General features: G+C 42.8%; 1 protein-coding gene across 2 annotated transcripts in view; it reads left to right on the forward strand.

The window, feature by feature from the left end:
* The first annotated feature begins 2,913 nt into the window (after nt 1-2,913).
* The window catches only part of PRPH (peripherin), a 67,661-nt gene continuing 58,327 nt past the window's right edge, over nt 2,914-12,247 (forward strand). For both annotated transcript variants that reach the window (XM_073563487.1, XM_073563488.1), the window contains exons 1-2: nt 2,914-3,523; nt 7,056-7,116. In XM_073563487.1, coding sequence (XP_073419588.1) covers nt 3,012-3,523; nt 7,056-7,116 — 573 coding nt within the window. In that variant the 5' untranslated portion in view covers nt 2,914-3,011. The remainder of the gene's footprint in view (nt 3,524-7,055; nt 7,117-12,247) is intronic.

Genomic DNA, 12,247 nt, shown 5'->3' on the forward strand with positions numbered 1-12,247 from the left:
GCTGAGCTCATGTGAGCTTTCTCTGGCTGATGCAATCTTCTGGAATATTTGAAATGGCGGTGGCCATTTTAGGCAATTCATGATATCAAATTGTAAATTGAATTTGCAGGTTTCAATGAATTCATAAAGATTCAACACAACTTCGATATACACAAAATCAATTTGCTCATCTCTCACAGATGCACCATCCTCTTCACGCTCTATCTACGTACCAGAATGTGGATAGGCGTTTATATAGTAACATGGTACATATTTCACCTATATGACTATCCAAATTCTGATGCTGTAATGACAACCTGCTAATAATTCCATAACAGTTTACATTACATGTGAATTTTTTTAATCTGAATAATGATTTATAGAATAACAAAGAGTAAGTAGTTAATCTGCTAAGAGATCCCGTTATCAGCAGAAGAACCTCTTTTTAAAGAGAACCTGTAGGTCTCAAACACTGGACAGGATGTCAATCAAGGCAGAGTGGATATGTGGTGCCCCTGAGGGTCCAGTTGCCACAGAGGTACTGCACCTCATCCAGAGGTGTGGTATCTCACCCTCAAGTAAGGAGGGAGCACCACCCAGGACTCTAACACTTGCATCCAACACACACCAGTTCAGTCAGGGCATCTGGGTGTACCCTGCGAGAGGATGGCCTCATCCCAGGCTGGCTATGAAAGGATGTTGGTAGGTGAGTGGGGAAAGGTAGAGAAGGGAAGGAGCTTGGTGAGTGGTGTGAGAGATGACAACCAATGAGTGACAATTAGTGGGAAGAGTTAGTGCTGAGGTAAAAAGATTGTTCTGGAAAGATCCAGTCAGTCGGTGGCGGAACAGCAGGGAGGCAGGACTGACGTAGGAAGATCAAGGGTCCGAGAGGCGTGAGAAGCATCTGAAGGAAGCTCCTAGACAGAGAGAAGGGGTCCTTGGGGCACGGGAAACGGGAAGTGCGCAAGCCACCCGTGGGGCCCGTATCCAGTACTGGAGGGACCAGGTCGCTGTGGGGGGAGCCAGCCCCTGAGACTAGTGATGAACTACAAGGCTCAGTGAGAAAGCCGGAGGCTGAGGTGACTTCAAGTACCTCAGCAACATCTACAACTATTCCTTGAAAAAGTAGCCATAAAGGATCCCGGGGCCTGTCCCATGTCACCTGGCAAGGTCCATGGCTGCTGGCTTAGGGACACTGGTTGTGAAGGCGCAAAGTAAAAGAAGTGACAATCAGCGTAGTGAGACAGCCAGTCGAAAGAAAATACATAGAAAGGAGTTTCCCGATCTGCCTGGGAGTTGGCTGGACCCCTCACCCGAAGGACATGGCACCAAGTGGGCACCTGTGCGCAAAAATCAACTGTGAGTAAAACTTTGAAACTGCACCCAGCCGTGTCCCTCGTGTCATTTGCGTCTCGCCTGCCCTACACCGCACGCACCATTACAGTCACAGACCGTTAACATTTGGCTGCCCTGGGACAAAAGCTCTGCCTGTGGAGAGCTATAACAACTCAGCTGCATCATCATCAGTCCCGGAGGATCTGCTCTGCAGCGCTGGTCACCTCTGACCGGAAACCACAGGTGGCTTCACAGCTTAATTTCCCTACTATTTCCCCATCATTTTCTCCATTACAATCATCTTCTTCATTTATCATCTTTTACTGGATGCCCAGGGCCACAGACCGGGTCACTGTCACCATCAAAGAACCTGACCAGCCCTGTACTGAGTAACCGAGTAACCCACGGCCCTGTGGAGCGCTCCAGATGTGCTTGCAAATAGGAGACTGACTAGTCCGCACTGCAGCACCTTACATGTGACTGGTATGAGAGCTACATAGTCTAACAATTTTAGAACCTGGTTTAGTCACCTAAATCATAGCGACATTTTCCTTTAGGGACTGCGGTATGACACACTACGCACTGCAGTCCCTGGACTGTGGTTTTGCTTTGTTCAATATTTACAATGCTAACCACAATACAAGAGATACACACCAATTTCCCAGAGGAGCATTGCATGGCATTCCAGAGCTGGTATGTTACTCTCCACAAGAAGAAAGGTTACCCCTTAGAACTCAATACAGAGTCTCTCACTGAGCCAAGTCAGATCTCATACTTTGCACTGAAGAGGGGCAGTACCCCAAAAAACCGTGTCTGAAAAATAAGATTCTGATTTGGCTTTTATAAGTCATATTGCAAGACTTGTTAAAGGGTTGATAGTGACTTGTAGGATCGCTGCTTCCAATAGGTGACGCTATACAGTTCTAGTCCTCTTCCTCTCTGAAGAGGCAATTTGCACACCCGATATAGTGTGACCTGCTCCTCCTTTCCCCCTGGTGCTTACCCATGGCAGCAGATGTCCTGACACATGAAACTGATGTCACCTATGACTGCTAACCATTACGTGACAATGAGGATCAATCACAATATCACATGCCAGATGGGCCTGAAATAGGGTACTTTTTACTTGTAATCATATATTTTATGTGTATAAACAGGAACTTGTCAACTAAAAGTATATTGCCGACACTGTGAACAGTATAATCAACCACTTTAGATTTGACTTATTAGGGAAACTCTTCTTGCTATTCATATTACTCCAGGACATTTTAGTCTGCAATTAATTAATGTTTAGAGATGTAAAGTGCTGGTACTCTAAAACGACTTACTAAATTTATTGCAGGATATTATATTCAGGTACAGAAATCTGCTACATCAACAATCACTTTACCGTAAAATTACTTAAATAAAGTCTCAAATTTTCATCACAGCAGCATTGGCAAGCACAGTGAACTGAGAGGCCAGCAGCTGACAGTGTGGGTGTGGTGGGATGGAGATGTGGGCCCCCTCCTCCCTAAGGCCAGGATAATAGATCCATGTGGTCCCATAGGGAGGGGCACAATGATGCTCAATGCAGTCCTATAAAGCAGCCTGCTTTAGACACAGACTTTCTTTACAGCTTATCAGAAGTACTGAAGAGCATTTCTGTAGCTAACCTTCTAAAGACAACTTGGAGCAGCAATAACTCCCTCATCATCATGAGTCACTCTGGACTAAGGACCACTTCCACCTCCTACCGACGCACTTTTGGGGCTCCTCTCCTATCTCCGGTGTCCTACTCCTCATCTAGATTTTCAACCTCAAGGCATTTGGGGAGCTCTTCCCCAGGCCCTGCTGTTCGTTCCTCCTCAGCCTTTAGAGTGAGGTCCAGCACCCCAGTGCGGGTTTCGGACAGGGTGGACTTCTCTGTAGCTGAGGCTATCAACCAGGAGTTCCTGACCACACGCAGTAATGAAAAGGCAGAACTGCAAGAACTCAATGATCGGTTTGCTAGTTTTATAGAGAAAGTCCGCTACTTGGAGCAGCAGAATGCAGTGCTGGTGACTGAGATCAATCAAGTCAAGTCTAAAGAACCCACAAGGGCTGAGGACTTGTGCCAACAAGAGTTGAGAGAATTAAGAAGGCAGCTGGATGCCCTGGGAAAGGACAGGGACCGCATCCAGGTAGAAAGGGACAACTTTGCAGAGGATCTCAGTTTTCTCAAGCAGAGGTGAGATGTTTGGGTCATGGGTGGCACAAGTCTCAAAGAGTCCTAAAGAGACAATGCATTATTTGAAACAAGTATTCTTCACCAGATGAGTGATGAGGAACATATGTTGCACTTTATTGTATTGAAAAACAGTGACAGCATAATATAGATGAAATCGAATATATTGACAAACCATCTGATGGAAATTACAATATGAGATTACAGAACTCAAGTCCATCTTTTAATATGAAACTAGATGCAAAGTTTTGTCAGAAATCATTGCAACCATTGGGTTTGCCTGCATAAAGCTAAATTATTATGTGAGTAGGCTAGACATGCGCAATAAGAATGAGAAATGCTAATTATTTGACTGCATTAGTTAGCAGGAAATAATACATACACAATCTAGCATCAATAAAGCAACCATAATTAGTAGAACAACCTAAGCTTGGCTTGCGGATCAGAGATATGCCACATATTTAGGAAAAAGACAAATAGTTTTCTTGCAGTGACATGGTCCCTTGTGGAATGTAGTTTTCACTGAAACAACACTTGTTAGGTGCAAAACCTGTCAAATTATTTCCAATAGCAAATGCCTTCTTCTAACAGACCTTGTAATATGCAGCACATATGTAAGAGCATTAAGATACCTCATATCACATGAGAATGAGCGCCCCCAACAGGTAACGATTGTTAGAACAAATAGGGTGTGGTTCTCCACATAGATGGAAATTTAGCATTGGACGTTTTTCCAGTGAAGTTTGTATTCTCTATAACAAATAGAAAATTAAAAAAACACTTTTTAATAAATTATATTTCTCTTATTTATGTATTGCTCATCTGAGCTATTTTGCTGTTATTTTAAATGTTTTGACATAAGTTTAGTTTTGCTAAGAAGGTTTTTTCTGGTAGGTGTTTACTGAAGTTCTCTGATTTTATTGCTTTATTTTATTCACTTTTATTTAAGCTAATTCTTACTAACGTAGTGGGAATACAAGAGTTTGTGAAGGTATTGTCCTCCTAATCTTCCCAAGGAATATGTCACTCATAAGGTCACTGTGAAGAAAGGGGCAGGTTTTGTCTGCAGGTCAGTAAAAGCTGACCCAACAACAATGCATGGCTATATTCCTGCCATTGTTAATGCCACTGAGATTGGAATTTCTCTTAGTAAAGGAGTGAAGCAATAAAACTACACCACCCTATTAGTCTACCTTTCTCTAGTTAATGTGTTAACTGTTGTTGCTGAGGAGCAGCTATTTTAGCTTTATGGTAATAGTGTTCCTAAACAGATAACGTCACAAGAAGTCCAAATATTGTTCACTATCACGATCACTTCAGCTTTATTTTACATATCTCCAGTTCTTAGCAAATTCATTTAGTCTACCTTCAAATTTATTTATACAGCTGAGACTTTTTTTTAAGGTCACTTTCACTGCTTTAGTATTAGAGGAAGGCCTTTTTTTAGACGAAGCCAAAGTTGATCCAGCAAGAAGGCCAAGTCCTTTATATCTGTTTCCACTTGCTTATAGACACTCTCCTGGCTTCACTTCAAAAATTGCATGTAAAAAGAAAAAAGTGTGAAAAAAAACTAAAATCTGCTTCCTACAGTTTTTTAACTAAATAAAAATTGGTGAGTACTCTATGATAATCTATTTCTGAGCATACACTGCTTCTGATCTGTGAAGGGAGTAAGGTACCACACCTCTGAAGGCGACTTATGTCCCAGGAGAACAAAATATTTAGGCATTAAAATTCAACATGCCCAATCATCCTTTTTCATTACCTTATTTGTTGAGCAGAGTCGGGAGGCCCCCCCATACATAAGATATTTGGCTAGTTCTGCCAGAATCAATAGGTGTAATTTTTTATTAATTTTGGTTAAATCCTTCAAGAGTCTAAAGACACCCATATTGAAAAGACAGGCATCTTTTCAATATGGGTGTCTTTAGACTCTTGAAGGATTTAACCAAAATTAATAAAAAATTACATCTAAAGCCCCTCTTGCACAATAGAAAGACATTAGCTGAATGATGATTCGGACAATTCTTCAATCAACAGCTATTTCTCCCAACTCCACCATATTCACAAGTGCTCGCCTTTCTAAGCACTCCTGAGTAGTGATGAGCGAGTATACTAGTTGCTCGGGTGTCCTCCGAGTATTTTGGCGTGCTTAGAGATTTAGTTTTAGTCGTCTTATCTGCATGATTTGCGAGTTGTAGACAGGCTAAATACATGTGGGAATTCCCTAACAAACAGGCATTTCTCACATGTATTCAGGCTGTCCAGCAGCCACAAATCATGCAGATAAGACGAGGAAAACTAAATCTCCAAGCATTTTAATACTCGGAGGACACCAGAGCATGCTCGGGAAAACCCGAGCAACGAGTATACTCGCTCATCACTACTCCTGAGTTCTCTCCACGAGAGCCTCTGCCTGACTCTTCTGGTGGCAGCTTATCTAACCAAGAACAAAAGGATCAGCAGTCCAAAACTGGATATTATCTCAGAGATCATCTGTTGGAGCAGAGTTGTGAGACCCCCCTGCTCATATTAGACTGTCAAGTGAGCTAGCTGATATCTACGGGTTCAGCCAATGTTAGTCTAATTGTTATGGGGGCCTCCACAAGAATCACAACAAAAGCATTTGGATGTAACTGGCAGAATGCCAACCGTCAGGTTAACAATGCTTTACCCCAAGTGAAAACTGAAATAAAATGCTAATGGCTGTAATTAAACTCATGTGTCCAATCAGCATTTCCTTAAAGAATACAATGTGCACTGTTTGCTTTATTGTGTTCTGTTAAGTGAGTGAAAAACAATCCTCCACATATACTGCATAAATTGTATTGTCCACTAATTAGCTACTGAAAACCAGAAAATATACCGTAATACTTCTAGTTATGGAACTGGCAAGAGTGAGAAGTGACAAGAGAACAAGAGTCTGCTTATAAATATAAGATAAAGATTTTTCTAATTAATTACATTTTTCAAGAAGATAAAAAGGGGACATGGATACTTTTTCCCACGTATCCTCAATTAATTACATCCTAGTCTATGAACTAGTATATAGACAGTTACATAATTATTAATAGGAAGTGACAAATATCAATGTAAAACCACCTGTGCTCAGTGATGGCTACATCCTGCCTTTCTGATACCAGACTAACCATTACTGATCAATTTAAGGGTGTGGTAGACAGAGGGCTTCTCCTTGAAGATCTGGCAGATGTCCAGCCAGACTGTCTGTGCCTGACATAATAACCAAAGACAAGAACATTAGCATATAAGAACAAACTGAATCACACAGACAGACAAGATAGAGACAGAAAAATAGCATCACCAAATTTGCATTGAAAAGAGATCTTCTAAGGTGTGGTCTTCTCAAAGAAAATTACTAGCTTTGATAAAATTATAATAATTATGAAAATCTGTCACATGAAATCTGCTTGAGATAAAGGGTTGGTCTCCTGAAGGAGGTGGTCATTGGAAGAGGTTTCCCTTCAGTTATGTAATATTTAGGGGGAACTTTTCTCACTATTAACTTCTCTTGCAGGCTAGATGAAGAAGTTCACAAGAGAGAAGATGCTGAGAGCAATTTAGTTCTGTTCAGAAAGGTAAACTATATATCATTTGGTGTAAAGCTGACCATACAGTAGATGCAAAAGCCTTATAATCTCTCTTTTCTATTAATACCCTCAACAATATAGTGTATTGTAATCTGTTTACATGGGTAAATGTACTATTGGATGAATTTCCCAGATTCTTAAATTTACTTCCATAAGCATAACGATTTTTATGGCCAACATTTAGGAAGAAACTTAATAAATTACGTATCAGGTAATTAACAACAGACAAGAGAATGCACACATCTGCACATATGCCGACAGCATTCAGATAGAGCTCACTCTATGAAGTGAGCACTGCAGTAGGAGGCGTAACTGTACATCAACCTCTTGGCAATGCCAAGAGTGTACAGAAGCCTCCTCATGTGCATGTGAAGTATAGGCATTGTACCAGTAACAGGGACAGTGCCAGTATGGTTGTTATAGCGGCTAAGTCACCTACAACACTGTATAGCTTATTTAAAATGTGTTTTGGGTGTGAGAGACTTCCTTTAAAGCTTATAATAATGATGAATTATAAGGCTTACATCATGCATAGTTTACATTAAAGGGGTTGTCCACTACTTGGACAACCCCTTCTTGATCTAAATGTTTGGCCCCGATAAAATAAAAAAGCCTATACTCTCCTCCTGTGCTGGCGCGGTGTCAGCACTCACGGTCCCGGGGCTCTCATGCGGCTGTTGTGACATGCGCACGCCCAATCAATGCTGGCATCACTGTCTCCGCCTTCAGACAAATCGAACATGAAGAGGAAGTCCGGGCTGCAGCTGACCCCTGGCTTCCTCTTTAAGTTCCATTCGACAGGAGGTGGGGACAGTGACGCCAGCACTGATTGGGTCATGAGTCAGAACAACAGCATACGAGCCCTTGGGACAACAAGTACCAACAACGCGGGAACGGCGGCAGCACGGGAGGTGAGTATAGGCTTTATTTTATCAGGGCCAAGTGTGAGAAGAAATTGTCCAAGTACAACCTTTTTAATGTCATATGTCATGCCTCAACTGTGACATTATACTTAACCTACTAATGAACCATGAGGAAAAAATAGAGTCTATAAAAATTAGGGAAAAGAGAGCTCATTGCAAAGAAGCCCGCACGCATGAGGATAGTCCATCGTGACACATGTGTTCAAAACCAGCAGGAGCTACTTTTGAGCCCCTCAATTCTTTATACCCTGATGAACTCCACTTTTGCATCATCTGGAGGGGAGAAACGCGTCGGGAAGAGGTACTCTTGTATAAGATAAGTAATGAGTGTTTTATTATATTCTCAATGAAGGATCTATTATGATCCTATTTGTAACATATGTATGAAACCTGTGTTTGCGCACTGTATAGAGAGTCACATTTGCTGCATTTAGTTTACTACTCTCTTGCTGTAACACTGTCACATAATCTAACCTATGAATTTGAGTAAGATTACAAACTATCATATTGCCAAATGTGTCTGGATATTGGCATATTTAAATTCACTTTACTGTGACTTGTCATTGGAACATCATAATGTGTTCTGTATATCTGATCGGATTACAGCATAGATATCTCTTATATGTCTAAGGGTCCCGTTACATTTAGCAATGTACTAGCAATCCCGACAACGATACGACCTGGTCAGGATCGCTGCTGCATCGCTAAATGGTCACTAGTGAGCTGCCAAACAGGCAGATCTCACCAGCGACACAGCAGCGATAAGCGATCCGTCGGTGGTCGCTCTTACCTGTCACATCGCAGTGATGATGACGACTTCCGCCTGCGTCCATGCATCGCTAGTCGGCACCAGCGGGACGCCAACGAGAAAAAAATGGCCCAGGACATTCGAGCGCGATCAGCAATATCCAGCGCGGAGGGGGGGGGGTGGTCGCAGGTACGTGTCACACAAAGCGAGATCGCTAGCGATATCGTGTTGCGTCAAAAAATCGGTGACGCTTTAGTGATATCGCTAGCGATTTCGCTATGTGTAAAACTCATACTCCCATGCTTATACTCATCTCCCGTGCTGGCGCCATTCCCGTGGTGTCGGCACTCGCTCTTCCTGGGTCTCCCGTGCTGTTGTTGTGATACGTGACTCCCGTGCCCAATCAGGGCTTGCGTCACTGTTCCTGCCTCGTGTCAAATTGAACATGAAGAGGAAGTCAGCAATCAGCTGAAAATTTCTCTTCATGTTCAATTTGTCCGAAGGTGGAAATAACTACGCCAGCGCTGACTGGCCACTAGGGTCACGTGTCACAACAATAACTGTGTAAGATCCCCTGGACCGTGGGTGCTGACACTGCTGGAAGGAAGCCAGAACGGGAGGCGAGTATAAGCTTTTTTATTTTATCGGGGCCAAACATTTAGATCAAGAAGGAGTTGTCCAAGTAGTGAACATCCTCTTTAAAGGGAATCTGTCACCCTTTTTCTTTGCCCTATGAGCTGCACGCATTGACATCAGAGGCTTATCTACAGCATTCTGTAATGCTGTAGATAAGCCCCCGATGTAACCTGAAAGATAAGAAAAACACGTTAGATTATACTCACCGGAGGGGGCGGTCCGGTCCGATTGGTGTCGCGGTCCAGTCCAGCGCCACCCATCTTCATACAATGCCATCCTCTTCTTCCCTTCCTGTCATGGCTCCGGTGCAGACGCACTGCTCTGCCCTGTTGAGAGCAGAGCAGAATACTGCAGTGCGCAGGCGCCAGACCTCTTTCGATGCCTGCGCACTGCAGGACTCTGCTCTGCCCTCAACAGGGCAGAGCAGTGCACCTGCGCTGGAGCTACTACAGGAAGGGAAGAAGAGGACGGCATCGTATGAAGATGGGAGGCGTCGGACTGGACTGCGACACCCATCGGACTGGACCGCCACCTCCGGTGAGTATAATCTAACGTGTTTTTCTTATCTTTCAGGTTACATCGGGGGCTTATCTACAGCATTACAGCACGCTGTAGATAAGCCCCTGATGTCAATGCCGGCAGCTCATAGGGCAAAAAAAGGTGACAGATTTCCTTTAAGTCTACTAATCAGAAAATGGATCTGTTATTTTGGCAAGTAGGAGGCAGCTTGCAGGTTTCCTTTCCAGCAGCCAACAACTACAAATGTGGTTGCTGGAAATCATTTCGCTCATCTCTACATTGACCTATTATAATGCAGCTGACTGAACCACTATAAAGTAAGATGTAAAGTATGTACATATATACCATGCAAACATGTTGGTAGATATTTCCTGGCATTTAAATTGAGGGAAAAACTATTAAGAATTATTTATTTACACCCAGAAATTGCTTGTCCCACGAGCAAAATATACTTTAATCAATAGATCTTGGAATGAAAATAAGTTTTACAACTGGATGTGTTAAAAAGAATGTTCCTGTGCTGAGATAATCTTATAAATGTGCCCCTGCTGTGTACTGTGTAATGGCTGTGTCTGACTGTTCAGTAACATGGTCTGATCATACCACAGCTCCTGGACAGGGAAGGAAGCAAAGGAAAGTGTACAGACATTTTAGTACGTGATTGTAGCTGCTTTCTGTGAGGTAAAACATTTCCCTGCCTGTTAAAAAATTTGTTTTACCTCACAGAAAGAATCAGTTGTGATCCCATGCTGTCCTGCCTGTATACTCTTTTTTGCGTTCTCCGTTGCCCAGGAGATGTGGTATGATGAGACCACTTTCTTGCATGGTCAGACACAGACATTATGCAGAACACAGCAGGAGCACAATTATAAGATTATCTGTTGTGAGTTCATTTTCCCCTTTACCACTGAGGCCCGATGAACTCCCTCTTCTAGTAAAGAAAGATAGTGAGCCTGATTATCAGGCATCTGGGTCTAATGATGATGATTGGCTGAGTGGAGTTTCTGATTGATTATAAGGCTGTCCACGCCCGTCTGCTCTGCGGGTGATTTCTCTGTGGATCCTTGGATACCAGTCTGAATTCCTGCTCTCCAAAAGCTAAGTTTTCTGCTCTGCCGTTTGCATTTGTACGTTGTTTTTGTTTTTCTGGATTTCTGTCATTCCCTGCTGGGGTGATCTGAATTCCTTTTGCTCTGTCTTCAGAAAATACCTGAGTGCTGATATAGTTTTTGAAGCCTAGCTGCTTAAGGGCCTTTTTCCATATCAGCCTGTTGGCTTATGTCTTATCAGGGTTTTTGAAGATTGCAGACAGCAGCTATCCTATCCTGTCCTATTTTAGTGAGTTTGGGCCCCATTGTTTGCTCAGCCTATCTTTCTATCTGTGTGTGTGTTTTTTCATCTTGCTTCACCGTCATTATATGTTGGGGGCTGCCTTTTACTTTGGGGTCTGCTCTGGGGCAGTTTAGTTTTCCTTTTCTGTCTTTAGGCTATTTAGTTTCTCCGGCTGTGATCGAGGGGTCTAGGGTACCGTAGGAACCCCCCACGGCTACTGCTAGTTCTGTTGTTAGGTTCAGGGGTCTGCAATCTGATAGTTGCCAACTTCTCCGGTTTTCTGGACTTAGCTGCTATTTTTGTGTCTGCCTCCTACGGTGACTCATTCATAACAGAATCACCCGCCGAACCGCAGATCCTAGGGTACTCAATAGCAGGAAAGAATTGTAAAAAAAAAAAAAAAAAAAAAAAAAAAAAAAGGTGTGTATATTTTTTCCTCTATATCTCTGAGGCCGTAGGGGGATTTTTTTTTCTCTCAATGAAGATAAAGCAATTGTCTGATCGTGTGGAGCAGCTCGCTGCGGAAGTGCGGGGAATTTCCGCCTACCTTGCTCATTCTCGTACTGCTGAACCAAAGATTCCCACACCTGATGTATTTTTTGGGGATCGGTCTAAATTTTTGAATTTCAAAAATAATTGTAAATTATTTTTTGCCTTGAAGCCTAACTCGTCAGGAAGCTCCGCGCAGCAGGTTAAAATTGTCATCTCTTTGCTGCGTGGCGATCCCCAGTATTGGGCGTTTTCTGTTGGTGGTGTTCAACCTAAGTTTCTTCTGGCTATTACTCTGATCTGCTCCCTGTCCACATTTTCTGCCAAGGCTTTTGTGGATTCGGGAGCAGCTCTAAACCTAATGGACTTGGATTTTGCTAAACGTTGTGGATTTCCGATGACACCTCTGCAGACGCCTATTCCTTTGAGGGGGATTGATGCTACTCCTTTGGCAAAAAATAAACCTCAGTTT

Source organism: Dendrobates tinctorius, unplaced genomic scaffold, assembly GCF_039654945.1.
Source record: "Dendrobates tinctorius isolate UK_male_01 unplaced genomic scaffold, ASM3965494v1 ptg000388l, whole genome shotgun sequence".
Taxonomy (NCBI): Eukaryota; Metazoa; Chordata; class Amphibia; order Anura; family Dendrobatidae; genus Dendrobates; species Dendrobates tinctorius.